Genomic DNA, 14,642 nt, shown 5'->3' with positions numbered 1-14,642 from the left:
TCCGCGTCTTAACTGTCTAGGGCCAGTGTCCTGTTTCTCTCCATCCTGAATCCCCTCAGGGTGCACCGTCCTGGCTGATGGTTTGATGCAAGCAACATTCCTTGTTTACTGGAATGGCAGGCAACATTTTTTTGTCCAAAGACGCTTTCCATTTTGCTTGCAGACTCTTTCCACATCTTATTATACTGGTAATACATGTAGAGTTCGTAGTATCTTCCACTTATGCAGCACCTGTTCTGTGATAGTTTTACATATTTTCTCTCTGATTCTTACTATATTCCTTCTGGAGAGTTAGAAATCATCACTATTTTGCACAGGAGTTGTTAAAAGGAAACTCAAGATGAAATTCTGACACCTGCTACACAACATGGATGAACCTTGAGGACATTATGCCGGGTGAAATAAACCAGCCACAAAGGGATAAATATGATTCCATTTACATGAGTCGTCAAATTCATAGGGACGGGAAGAATGGTGGGGGCCAGGGCCTGGAGGGAGGGGGCTGGGGAGTGAATGTTTAATGGGGGCAGAGCTTCAGTTTGGAAAGAGAAAAAAAAAGTTCTGGGGATGGATGGGGGTGACGGCTGCACAACAGTGTGAAAGTACTTCATGCCACTGAGCTGTACACTTACGACGGTTAAGACGGTAGATTATACGTTACGTCTCTTTTGCCACAATTAAGAAAACGACTCAGGGAAGTGAAGTGACTTGCGCGGGTGCCGGCGCCGGGTCAGGGCCGAGCCTGCCCTGCTCCCCGGCTGCCACTGTCCCTCCTCCGGGCGGCCCCGCCCACCCGCTCGGCAGGGGAGGGAGGCGGGGCGGGGCTGGGCGCATGGGCACGGCAGCCGGCGGGACACCGGACACGGCTGCGGCCAGCGCCGGGCTCAAGGACCTGCCCACGGCCGGGCTCCTGTCTTCACGGGAGCTGGGCTCTCCGCGCCCTTGGTGACTCTACCCGAGGGAAGGAAGGGATGGATCCCAAGGGCAAGTCAGGCTGGATCCCGGGGCGGCCGCGTGGCGCGCGGAAGTGCGGGGCGCTGCGCCCGTCCACCCCGCCCCGCCTGCCCGCAGCCCCAGCGACGCGAGCGTCCGAAGGCGGCGGCTGCGCGGTGGCCCCGCCGGCCGAGGGCGGCGGTCTCGGCTGAGCCGCGTCCCGCAGCCGCAGGTGCTGGGGGAGTTCTGGGAAGGGCGCGCTGGGAGCCCTGCTCCCGGCCGCAAGGGCCGCAGGCTCAGTCTCCCCACCCAGAACAGCTCGGAGGAGCGTCCCAGACTCCGTCATTCACGTCGCCCGGGGAGCTGCGTGTGCAGCCGCGGGCCCACCTGAGAGGCGTGCGCTGGGCCCCCAGGACCTTGATTTAGATACAGACTCTGCTTTAAAAAATGTAAAGTATACACAAAACTTACCGTTTTAGCCAACGCAAGTGTGCATCTCAGTGGCACCAAGTACATGCGCCATGTTGTGTGACCATCACCACCGTCTCCACCTAAAACGTTGTCATCTTCTCACATAAACTCCACACCCGGTAAGCACTAACTACCCCTTCCTCTACCCCCGGACCCTAGAAACCTCAATTTCACTTCCTGTCTCTATAAATTTGCCTCCTGTAAGTACACCACAGTAAGTAGCATTATATACTGTCCTTTTGTTTGTGACTTATTTCACTCAGCACAATGTGTTCAAGGTTCACCCACGTTGTAGCAGGTGTCAGAATTTCCTTCCTTTTTTTCTTCTTTTTTAACATCTTTATTGGAGTATAACTGCTTTACAATAGTGTGTCGGTTTCTGCTGTATAACAAAGTGAATCAGCCATATGTATACGTATATCCCCGTATCTCCTCCCTCTTATGTCTCCCTCCCACGCTCCCTATCCCCCTTCCTTTTTAAGGCTGAATAATATTCCATTTTATGGGCAGACCACGTTTTGTTTATCCATTCCACTGCAGGTGGATAAACATTTTTGAGAGAGGAATAAAAGGATCAGACGACCTCCCAGGGACCCATGGCTGCTCTGGCTTCCATGGTCTGCACACTTTTCATAGGAGCCTGGTGTTTCCGCCCCAACAGCATCCAGGAATAGTGGAGGTGCGGGGTACGGATCACAGCCAGGTCCTGCTATTTTCCTGGGGTAACAATAAAAGAAGGATGGGACCCTGGGGCTTGAACTGGAAACTTGCCACCAACGGTATGTGGCAGGTGTGGAAGGTGAGCTTGGCCATAGGGAGCAGGGACAGTGCTGTGACATGAGGGGTTGTGCCCCTGTGGTGGGTGCTCTGAGTCTCCATAACCCGGGATTCCAGCTTGAAGAACACAAGGGCCTGAAAGAACCTCTGATTCCTTTATATTATAGAGTAAGAAAAACAATCCAAAGAAGTGATGGGCCCAAGCTCCCTCAGCTGTTGGTGGCTGAACTCAGACTAGAATCTGGTCTCTCTGCTTTTTGTCTTGGTGTTCATTATCATCAAGCCATTGCTGTCCTCCATGGATTCAGAGCCAGGAGACCAAGGATGGAGTGGGGATTCGCTGGGTCCATGTCTGTGCATTTGCAGAGTAAGAGATGAATGGTCCTGTGTTTGGAGCAGGGCTGAGATGGGCCAGGTACCCGCTGCAGGCCTCTCTCACTCCCTGGGGCAGCCTCCTCAGAACTCTGGGCTCTGCAGATCTCCAGGCTGAAGCTGCAGGACCAGACAATCTCTACGGTCCTTCCAGCTCCATCCTGGGGCTGTAGGTGAAGGCAGGAGTCCCACGCCTTCATCCCACACAAATGCGGCCAGAAGCCCGGGTCCCCTCTCCCTGCACCGCAGTGTGGAAAGGGACTCCTTGGTTGCATCGCGTGACCAGGAGATCATGGCTCTGAGAGTTGGAATCCAGGGTTCACCTCTCAGCTCTACCGCTATTGGCTGAAAACCTTTTTACATGTTTTCTACCACTTTGTACCATTTACTGACTTTAAGGCTGGTTTTTACTGTCTTTGAATCTCCATTTCCTCATCCGTAAGACGAAGATCGTAATCCTGCTCGTCGTAGGACAGATGTGAAGACGAGATGAGATAACGGATGTAGAAGCGCCAAATAAGAGATAAGCTGTTTTCAAATGTCACGTTATGACTGGGAGGCCCCCAAGTGCGGGTCGGGCTTTCAGCATGTTCACCACTTCCGACAGAATGTGCAGCGTGTGAGGCCTGGACGTTAAGTACTGAGATTCTAAACAACAAACAAGCCTTGAATATCCAGATAAATATCATTAACTTCAAAGATGTTCCTTCATTGGGCGATTCATTATTCTGATAATGTTGCTGTTACTTAAGATTTCTTTCAAACGCATCTCTTAGAGCTGTCTCCAAAGCTGGTATTATCTTTGGTAGAGGTAACTCTTTATCCATTGGATTGAATTTTGGTGAAAAAACAATATTTATACCCATGGAGCCATATAGACTTTTGACCATAGGAGCAGATCGACCCAGATAAGGCACATGTGTTTAAAGTGAGGAATACCTTCTACGCCATGAGCTTGTTCTCCTGTGTGGCGGACTCCACTGTACTGTTTAATGTAGGATTTTTCTGAAATTCGGGCTCCTGCTCTACACTACCAAATTCTACATTTTGTTTGAGGAGGTGTGGAAATTGACAACTGAATTGGTTTGCTTATGAAAGGGCATGCTGGATTTTTAGGAGATGCCATTCCTGGGACCCTGAATCCCAGTCAGAGGGCAGCACAGAACTTGGGTTTAGAAAGAAGACAGTGTTCCCCCAGAGTGATTTATACGATCATGCAGGCGGGGTTGGCTTTTCAGGAAGGGAGAAGTGAGGCCTGCAGGGACTCTGCTTTGGGTCCTGGGGAACAAGTTTCTCCTGGACTCCTGAGTGTCCTTGGGAGCCATGGAGGACCACAGAGGTTCTTGCTCCTAGTCTGTCTCTGAGTCCCCGGAAGACCCTGGGCTCTTTCTGTGCATCACTCCCCTCACAGGAAAGCAGTGCCCACTGCCCGGGCTGCTGAAGAGGCAGAACAATTACAAGTTCTCTGTACTGAAGCTCTCAGCCAAAGGAAGTCACACTCGCTGGCTGTTTTGCATGTTTCACAACAAATGACAAGTGTTTTCAGGCCAGCGCTCACCTCAGAAAGTGTCATTTTGGCCGTTCCTCCAGAAGAGAACCATAGCTTTCTTTCTCTTATTCTCCCTGAACCAACGTCCAGTCATCATATCAAAACCAACAAGAGCCAGGCCTTTCCCTTCACGGACGAAGCCTCTTTGGCAGGAGGCCGTCTGCACGGTAGAGAGAGGAGAGAGGAGGGGGGAGACCGGATGGGAATTATGAGAAGGGAGGAAAGGGAGTGGGGGGCAAAGGGAGCTGGGCCTGAAGAAAAAGACGAGACGGTCCAGTGGTTTCCAAGCAGTGACCTCTGGGTGGTGTGACTCGGCCTTTAAGAACACCTGGAGCCCCTCGAGATTCTACGGTCTGCCTGACAGAGAACCTTTCACTCATATTACGGCTCCACAAGTTCTGGTCACTGGTGTCTATGCAGCTTGGGGATTGACTGATTGATTAATCTTTGGTCCGTGTATTAGTCATGTTTTCCCAAAGAAACAGAACCAATAGGGTGTGTGTGTGTTGGTAGGCGGGGTAGATAAAGAAAGAGAGAGGTTGATTTTAAGGAGTTAAGAGATTGTGGAGCTGACGAGTCTGAAGTCTACAGGTCAGGCCAGCAGGCTGGAGACCAGCGAAGAGATGATGGTACAGCTTGAATCCGAAGGCGCCTGGAAGCAGAATTCCTTCTTCCTCAGGGAGCTTCAGTCGTTTCTCTTCAGTCCTCGACTGATTGGACGAGGCCCACCACACAATGGAGGGTCATCTGCTTGACTCAAGGTCTGCTGCTTCAAATGTTAATCTCATCTAAAAATCTCATCTAAAAAAATGCCTTCACAGCAACATCCAGACCAGTGTTTGACCAAATACGTGGCCACCGTGGTCCAGCCAAGTTGACACATAAATTAACCATCACCCTCCCCAACGCAATATCTAACTGGGATCCAGTCAGAGAGTGACTGGAATCCACAGCGTTATGGGTGGTTGACTGGTTTATGAGCTGAGAGAAGACATTCTCTCAAGAGGCCTCAGCTGGAACCTGACCTTCCATAACCTCCTCATCAAACTCACCTTCCAGGAAGGGACGTCCGTAAAGGCGCCTTGTCCTAGGTTTGACAGGCGAGCGCAAGAATTACCGCGCAGGTTTATTAGATGTGCGATTCCTCAAGGGAATACAACGTTCACGGTCGGATGGGACTCGGATGCAACCTGAGCTCCCCTCCTGGATGCGTTCTGGGCGCTCTGCGTGGATGGAACCGCGGCCATGGGCGGCCCAGGAGGCGGCCCCCACGTTAGCTGGAATCTGCGTGGCTGGGAAACGGACCCAGACCTTAGGCCACGTGGTGAGGGCCACAGAGGGGGACAGCAGCAAGGGAAGGAGGAAGGCTTCCTCTCTACAAGCTCACACGCGAGTCTTCCCTCCCCACTTCTGAGTGGCGCATCTGAAAAAACACTGAATCCCAGTTTCTCTCCCTAGGCTTTAGGGACATTAGGATTAACACAGTCATTCTGCAGAAAACGGGACCCTCGGGTCACATGACTGCAGCTGCTCCTCATTTGCTCCGCCCCCCGTCCCCCAACCCGCATGGGGTTCAGTTCCAGGTTCAGGGAGGGTCCTGGGTTCTCTGTGCGGCTCCTTCCTCACCTTCCTGCTTGGGCTCCATCTCCAGCCACCTGACTACTTCTCTCTCCGGGCACTTATCTGGGGTTAACGTTACCCGGGAAGATCTCCCTGCAGGGGTGCTGAGTGCCAGGGAGCCGACAGGGGAGCCGAGAGGCCGCACCGCGGGGACCAGGGCGAGCAGGAGTGACAGAGCTGGGGGAGCAGAAAAGGCTGCACACAGGCCCCCCGGGCCTCGCCGCCCACCCCAAACCAGGGGCCAGGCTTCGAGCTTTTCTGTGCCAGGCTGCTCGGCCACCCGAGGAACAAGCAGCAACAGTGGCAGCGTTTCTAAGACAAGGGCAAGGGGCTGAGAAAAAAACTGGCAGGCAGGATTTTAGCTCTCAGATGAAGGCGGCTGGCTCAGTTCTAGAAGCGAGCGGACAAACGCCTTTCACCCAGCGGCCGACTCAGGCCAGGCGTCTGAGCAGTGCTGCTGTGGGACATATGACCACGCCGGGGCTGGGAAGTCAGTCCCGTCCCCACCCGAGGCCTCTCAGGGACCGGGGAGCGCGGATCTGACCTGAGCAGGTGCTTCAGCCGAGTCCTAAGCGTGCACCTCGTGCTCAGCACCGTCTCCCCTGAGATCGGAACAGGACAAACGTGAGCCCGATGACACAAGAGTCTCAGCCCCGGTATTTCCAAACAGGGGACTGACCGTCCGCCTCTCCATGCACAGCTGGCCGCATCCCCTGCTCCCAGCCAGAGGTCTAACTCACCTAGCTTTGTAAAGACCAAGCTTCTGGAAGACTAGAGATTTCAGGGTTTTCAAGTCACATCACCCATCTGTTGAAAGGCAAGTAAACTCCCTCCAGGGCAGAGTTGACACCCCGGGCACCACACCAGGCCCTTGTCAGGCTGGAGCCTCGGCTCCCCCCAAACCTGGTCCCACCGCTCCCAGAACAAGCTGGGCCTCTCCACGTGCTGCTCGTGGGGACCTCCGCCGTGAACAAGGTTCCCCAGCTTCCGCGCTCGTCCTGAGTGTCCGCAGATCGTCGCTGCTCCCTCACGCCTCAGAGGAATCTGCACTCTCCTTATAATGGCGACCCATTTTGTAAATACTTAAAAGGCTTGTCTCCCTCACAGTTAGTGTCTGCTTCAACCTCGGCACTGCATTTATGACCGAGCACATACCCTATACAACTATATAAATATATCAAGATATTGAAGGAAGGAAGGAGGGGCTGACACAGGAAACAGCTTCTTCCCAGAGAAGGCCTCTGAGAGGAGTTAGATTTGTGCTTCGATTTCAGGGGACACAGTTCTTACCTGATTCACCGAGGGGTGATGTGTACCAGGCTGTGGGCACCTGCCTCTCTCACCTGCAATTAAAGGATTGCCAGCCTATTCTGCAGACCTTCTATTGACTGTAAACAGTCAACCCAGGGGAGGAAAATCCCTCTGCAGGGCATTGCTGGCTACATGCAACCCCAAACAAAACTGAGAGAACACAGCTATTTCTGTCTTAAGTAGGAATAGTTAATGCCATTAGAAATTAAGATAAAAAAGAAAGAATCCTCTGTCTTTACAGATGAATCATTGAAACCTGCTTCAGAAGACCACCCATGGTTCCAGAGAAAGTATTTTGCTGGTTAAGTTTTTAACGTTCAAGTCTCTTGGAAAGGCTAATTTGAAAGCAGCCAGAAATCACACTACTTCAAGTGCCACTGGTGGTTTATGAAAGGACCCGGCCCTGGCCTGCTGAATCTCTACGGTAGAAACCTTGCAACCTTCCTCTGGCTGAAATGTGACATAAGCAATATTACTGAGAGCTGACGGCTGAGTGGGATAATTACGTCTTTAGAATCATCCACCGGGTCTTCGTGAAATGTCTTCAAAATTATAGAAGATTTTGGAAATTCTCGGATTGCTGTTTAGCTTCAATATAACTGAATGATACATTTAAGCTGTACTTTCCTACCTTCTTGGGTGCCAAATACATTTTTAAAAAATCAGACAACTTCTCAAGTTAAAATGGGACAAACGGACATATTCAGAGTGACAAGTGGACAGCTGCAGAGAGACCCATCATAGCTGTAATCGTGCAAATGTGTCATCTGTGTGATGACAGAACACTTTGGCCTCCTGTTAGACGCTCCTAGGATCTGAGCTGCTTTCCTCAGAGAGCTGGTGGTCCCGCAAGGCCCCCTCTCCCAAGTCTGCATGGACACTGGGAAAGAGGAAAGAAGCTAATGAATGTCCTTCCCTCATGGAGTCCACAGGGACATTTAACACCAAGCTGAGAGAATATGGTGACCCTTCAAATAACCTATTTTGGAAAAAGAACCTGAAAAAGAATAGATACATGTATATGTAGAACTGAATCACTTTGCTGTACACCTGAGACCAGCATGACATTGTAAATCAACTATACTCTAATATAAAATAAATAAATAAATAAATAAGCCATTTTTTTCCAGGAAGTCTAAATTCCTCTCAAAATCTAGGAACAGCTTTCAAAGCTTTACTGAGGGAAGGAAGGGAAGGAAAAGGGGGGCTGAGAAGGGAGAAGGGAAGGAGCTGGCAAGAAACAAGGGCTCTCACGGTGACCAGCGCTGCCCTGTGCGCGGTCCCTCACTCCCACAGCCCACCTCTCCCAGGAGAACGCCCCACTGACCTCCAAAGAGAATGAACGGAAAACTTCTCCTTCTTCAGACCTTCCCTCTCGGTGTCACAAAATGAAGGAAAAAAAAAAAAAAGAGGTCATGAGAAAACCTTGATACTAAAGCTTCTCAAATAACTCAGTACATTTTTCAGTAGCTTGACCAGCCCGAGAGATGTAACCAGAGGATTCCAAATCTCCCTCCTAGAGTCTGAAATCCAGAGAGGGACACATGGGGAAAGAGGAGATCTTAGTGAGACCCTCCACGGAGAGCAGGAGGGGAACACATATCTGCATTCACACCATCAACCATTTTCTCACCAGATGTGTCGATAAGAATACCAGGTAACAATTTTATTCACAAATTAAAAAAAGGTCTTACAAAACTAGTTATGTAAGGAAACCAACATTTACAAATTTATCAATTCCAGTATGCAAAATAGTCAGGATGAGGTCTAAATTGATGCAAGCTGACTGCCTTAAAGCAATGATGGATATTTTTTCCTTTTCTATTTTTTTTTTTACTAGCACAGACAATAGTGCTTAACCTAGGTAACAGCAACATTAACACTTTATCTAAAGTAGAAAAATCTACATTTGAAAAATACATTCCATATACACAAGATTAGAAAACACCATGCCTTTATGTGGTTGTTCCCCAATCCTGATCTCATCCTTGTCAGGGAGCTTCTGCAGTGCCGGAAGTCACAAGCACCCGCACTCCCAGCCCTGTTATTAGCTGATGGCGATCCTGGCATCAGCACCCTAGCAGCTGAGTTTATCTGAGTTCTACAGGATATTGATATGAAATGCCAACTGGACTGTCCTCTACAGCATTTACAAAGAGTGTAGACTATAACATCATTGTATGTTTCCACAGCACATGGTAGTAAACTGTCTTCCTCTGGATAAAAATAACCCAGGATCGGGACTTGCCTGGCGGTCCAGTGGTTACGACTTCACCTTACAATTCAGGAGGTGCGGGTTCAATCCCTGGTCAGGGAGCTAAGATCCCAGATGTCTTGGGGTCAAAAAAAACCAAAACATAAAACAGAAGCAATATTGTAACAAATTCAATAAAGACTTTAAAAATGGTCCACAACAAAATAACCCAGGATTTTTCAAATGCAGTATCAAATGAAACCAAGTTTTTAACCCTAAGTATTTCTCTATTGATCAAAAGTGATGTTTCAGGATTTGCGGCCAAAGTCTCATTCCCATCAATCTTAGCTTTCTCCTGCAAGTGTTTTTGCCTTTGAAGTTAAAGAGGGCTCTACATGTGGAAAATATACTCAGGTTACAAAAAGGAGCACAACCCTGGCCTACTTTGATCACCCCTCTGTCATCACAAAAGTGATCAGATTACAAACTACGGCACACATGTGACTTACAGTGAAACTTGCATTTTCGTGGACCTCTTGTGATCAGGTCCTAAATACTTTATATACGTTTCCTAAGGGCAAGTCTCAGAAGAGTTGGTGAGTACCAGAGCTTAGGAACCAATGGTTTAGGCTAAAAAAGGAAGAGAAAAAAGAAAGTCAATCAACTATGACGGGACACCAGGTAGACAGGAAAGGCTGTGCATTACCACGAGACCCTCTAATTTCCCATTTCAGTCAAAGGAACGGAGGTCACGTGCACGACATACCCTGAGCTCATGTCCGCACAGGGATCCTGAACTGCGGATAGAGGGACAGTCCCAGCACGAGGAAGAGGCCTCGTGAGAGCTCACTACTGCAAGAGAGCAAAGCACGGGGCAATAAGAGGGAAGATAAAAATGTTCTTGGGAAAGGCAGATTTCTAATGCTCACTTTAAACTCTTTTTTTTTTTTTTTGCTGCATCGTGCAGCTTGCGGGATCTTAATTCCCCGACCAGGGATTGAACCCAGGCCCTCCACAGTGAAAGTGCTGAATCCTAACCACTGGACTGCCCAGGAATACCCTCTAATGCTCACTTTAAATGTCAAGTAGAAGACACTGATTTGGAAACAAAATATCTCAGCATTCTCTAACACAGGGATGTTCAAAGGTCTATTTCTTTTTTAAGTGCAAGTGGGACAGAGCTAATAGTACTCACTTAAAAGACAAATGCCAGAGCTGATCACATACGTTCAAGCAGGAAAAAAATAAACCCTGCTCAAATAATTCCTCTCCAGGGCGCAGAGATGAGCAAACGAGCCAGCCCCTGGTTCATGCCTGAGCTGGGTTATTTCTGTCTCAGCTCTAGAGCTAGTTCTAGTAGGTAAATACCAAGGTGGTAGGGGACGGATCGCCTCCATAGAAGCACCAGACTCTCAAATCCAGCGCCGTTGGGCTATGGTGGGAATCACCGTGCTGACGAAGCTTAGGAGATCGGTGGGAGCCCTGTGATGTCCTGGTCAAGCTACACGACGGCAGTCGTAATCCATTCACCTAAACGCTGCCTGCAAGTTGTGCTATTTCTTCTCGTGGTAATACGCAGAGTCTCCTAAGACTACTCACCTGGTGTCATGTTTCAGCAGTAGGGAAACCTGATATGTTGTCATTTCTAAAGCCTTTAGTATAAAACATGATGCAAATAAAAGATCATTATAAATACCGATTCTCTATGAAAGAGAAATTCTGGATCTTTTAAGCTCAGTCCCAGGGACAGAAGTAAAAAAAGCTTCCATATCCATGGATTTTCACATAAATCTGCTAATCTAGGATGCGCACGCTAAGGGGTTTTTAACTCGGAGGGATGGGCAGTCCTTTCCCAAACACATGTCCTAACTCGGGCCCCTCTTGTTAACTAATTCAGCCGCTGCTCACAAGACGGTGGCTGAGGCGAGAAGCGTCAATTCTGCAGGATTTGGTCTCTTCTGATTCCCAGTGAGGACCGTTAACATCATCTAATAAACCCAAGACTCAGGCAGGCCACGTGAAGTCAATTCTAACCTCCTATGCTAATTATGTAGAGGATGAAAAAGTGACCTTCAGGAAATAAAAACACTCCCTTTTGAACCCATCCATCCTACCTAAAAACTAAGGTAACTAATCTGACGTTGACTTTTAGTAGGATACATGAAATTATTTCTGGAAAGAAAACGTAAATGAAAATTTATACTCTGGGTCTTCAGTCTTGGCAAACCACCTCCGCCATGAAAAGAAGCATGAATGCATTTCTGTTTCTCGTTACACCCCTAAGCTCGGTGGCTGCAAACTTGGCCCGTCAGTCTCTGAAGTCAGCCTGTAGCGTAGAAGCTTCTTGTGCAGGAAAGATGCAAAGTCCCAGAAGTGCTTGGAGTGTATTCCTTGAGGTCTCAGCTTACAGCTGGTCTGGCTCAGAAGCAACTGGTTGAAAGGCTTAAAATGCCGTCAGTGTGGTTCAGATTTACTTTCTTCCCCCAGATGCCACGCGAGGTCCAGACGGTGCTGAGTCCATAAGCAGAGGAGTGGCCGCCCTTTGGCCTCCGTATGACACTTCACTGCAGAAAGAAGCAAGTCCTTTCGGCCTCCTGAAACGGTGACAGAAGGACAGCTTTGAACACAGCACCTTACAAATTAAAGCCCTCAACTGTGACTGTAAAAATTTATGGTGCTTAGCTTTTACTAATTGTGCACATGAATTTTATAATATATGGACAAGAAACTCCTGTAAGGGTGTCCCAATATCAGGTACTCTGAGAATAAAAATAAAGAAAGATTTCCTCACAACCCACAGTCACTCCATATGTGCAAACAGTCCTTAAAAGATGAAAATGTGCCCCAAACAAACTATATCAATGAACAATTCTTTTGCTGATTTTCAACCTCAGTCAAACATTTCAAGCTTGTTTCTGTGTTGCACTCTTTTAAAGCAATTGTAGGTAAAGATTTTAGGATTCTTTAGTCTATTCTTTAAAAGAACAAAGATGGTTAATAATTAATGCTATTCTTAGTCTTTGAATTTAAAACTTCTGCGAAGCCATTGGAGAAAGTTTAGAAAGAGTCTGGGAGTGAGACTTCTCTTATAATGACCTCCCTGGAATACTCACACATACGTCACAGGGCAAACGTCCTCAGGAGAGAGCAGCCTTTAGATCTGTCCCTTATCACAAAAGCACAGTGACCTCACTTTGGGAGGGGCTGAGGCTTGGGTCACCTGCGTGTTATTGTACGTGAGTGAAACCTTCATTCACGCAGTAACCTTCATTAACTTACCACTAATTTGGCATTAGTGACATATCAGACACATTTACAGAAAAAATTTTTTTCAAAGGTCTAAGGAGATTATCTAGAAATAGAAACTTCTGAGGTTCTCTCAATAATAAGATAGTTTTATCAAATATGTTGATCAACTGAAATGATAATAACAACCATATTAATGCTACCAGGGAGGAAAATTATACTTAATTGGCCAATAAGGAAAAAATAGAGATTTTGATAGATTGAGAAACTAGAACCCAGGTCATCTCATATCTTTTCTACCATTCCTTCCATTATTTCATGTTGACATTTAAAATGTTGGTTAAGAAACACCACCAAAGAAAGCTTTTCCTGTTATGAAACAGGCTGGCTTCATTCTCCCAAATATCTTAGCAAGTGATGTCTCAATATGTTAGTCCTGGTTCCCTTCTGGGGAGGTGTGTTTAGGGAACATTTGATTAAAATGGAATCATACAGACTAAAGACAGCTCTCACTCCTATTTGCTTTATCCTGAACCATAACTATCATATCAGACTCTGGGTGGCATTAAACTATCCAGAGGAAGACTACCGTGTAAAAATAAATTTTCGGAAACAAATGCATCACATGTTAGAAATCTGAGGCTCACACCAAATACAGACAAAAGTCCCTTGATGCACGTGGCAATAAATTGAATCATCACACTGTACACCTTTAACTTATGCTATGTTATATGTCAATTACATCTCCATAAAGCTGGGGAATAAAGAGTGAATAGAGGTTAAAATACAAGTGAATGAAACTTGTATTCAAGTGAAATAGAGGTTAAAATACAAGTGAGTGCCTGGGTAGGAATTTAAAGTTTCATTGAAAATAAAATAGAAATAAATTGTTTAAAAAGGGGTGGGGCTGTTTTGGCAACAGCTGCCCTCATCCACCCCCCAAACAGGAAACAGTGCCCTCCTGAGTTAGGAGTGAGCCCACATCAGGGGCCAAGCTCACTGCACTTGAACTTGAAGAGCCAGGAGTCCTGCCCTCTGGTCCATTAATAGAAAGCTTCCGAAATCAAATTCTTTGCAAGAGGTAAGTTCAGTAACTACAACTAAGAGAAGTGTTTTTCAGAGTTTAGAAAAGATTCTCGCTTAAAATGGGCTCAAAATATTATTTGCTATTTTCAATTATATGGAGAAAATGGAAATGATTTACACTTTAACAATCCCTTTCCTGAATTTAGGATGTCTTATTTAGATTTGCCAAAATTATCTAATAGTTGTAAGACAACACAGCTTGGAAAGCCTATAAAAACCCTTCATTAATAAATTACATGGAGTGGGGCTTCCCTGGTGGCGCAGTGGTTGAGAATCTGCCTGCCAATGCAGGAGACGTGGGTTCAAGCCCTGGTCCGGGAAGATCCCACATGTCGTGGAGCAACTAAGCCCGTGCGCCACAACTCCTGAGCCTGCGCTCTAGAGCCCACGAGCCACAACTACTGAGCCTGTGTGCCACAACTACTGAAGCCCGCGTGCCTAGAGCCCGTGCTCCGCAACAAGAGAAGCCACCGCAATGAGAAGCCCGTGCACTGCAAGGAAGAGTAGCCCCGCTCACCGCAACTAGAGAAAGCCCGCGTGCAACAACGAAGACCCAACGGAGCCAAAAATAAATAAATAAAATAAATAAATTTATAAAAAAAATATTTGGTGATGTCCTTAGCCACCGAGAACTACCTCAAAAATAAATAAATAAATTACATGGAGCAACCTGAATGTAACATTTTCTCATTCATCTTATACGTAATTATAACTTTCCATCAGACTTTGAGTTGAAGGTATCTTTATGTAATCATAATTACCTTGACAACTCTCTTTGAAAAGAATGCATGTCATGATGCACCAATCTTACATACTAAACTATGTTTCTACAATTTTGCATCCATGTAGCTGTGACAAAAGGGCTTATCCACCCTAACCCCCACCTCCTCAATAACATAGACCGGAAAAAGGGCAGGCTGAGTTGCTTCGGACACGACTTGACTTCGAGATGCTTTATTCCTTAGTTTTAGAATTTACACCACAAAATTGGGGACAAACTACAAAATTAAGACGAGCAGTAATTCTATTTACTGACAATACTCGGAAGAACTGTAGCTAGTCCGATGGTAGCACCGTCACTGC

At 47.2% G+C, this 14,642-nt stretch overlaps 1 protein-coding gene across 1 annotated transcript in view; it reads right to left on the bottom strand.

Annotated features, from left to right (window-relative positions):
• Positions 1-11,695: 11,695 nt before the first annotated feature.
• TNFRSF19 (TNF receptor superfamily member 19) overlaps positions 11,696-14,642 on the bottom strand; it is an 86,897-nt gene continuing 83,950 nt past the window's right edge. The window contains exon 10 of the mRNA XM_068526590.1: positions 11,696-11,821. Within this exon, the coding sequence (XP_068382691.1) occupies positions 11,789-11,821 (33 nt within the window). The 3' untranslated portion in view covers positions 11,696-11,788. The remainder of the gene's footprint in view (positions 11,822-14,642) is intronic.

The sequence above is a fragment of the Eschrichtius robustus genome, chromosome 18 (genome assembly GCF_028021215.1).
Source record: "Eschrichtius robustus isolate mEscRob2 chromosome 18, mEscRob2.pri, whole genome shotgun sequence".
Taxonomy (NCBI): Eukaryota; Metazoa; Chordata; class Mammalia; order Artiodactyla; family Eschrichtiidae; genus Eschrichtius; species Eschrichtius robustus.
This window is presented reverse-complemented; position numbering and strand designations above follow the sequence as displayed.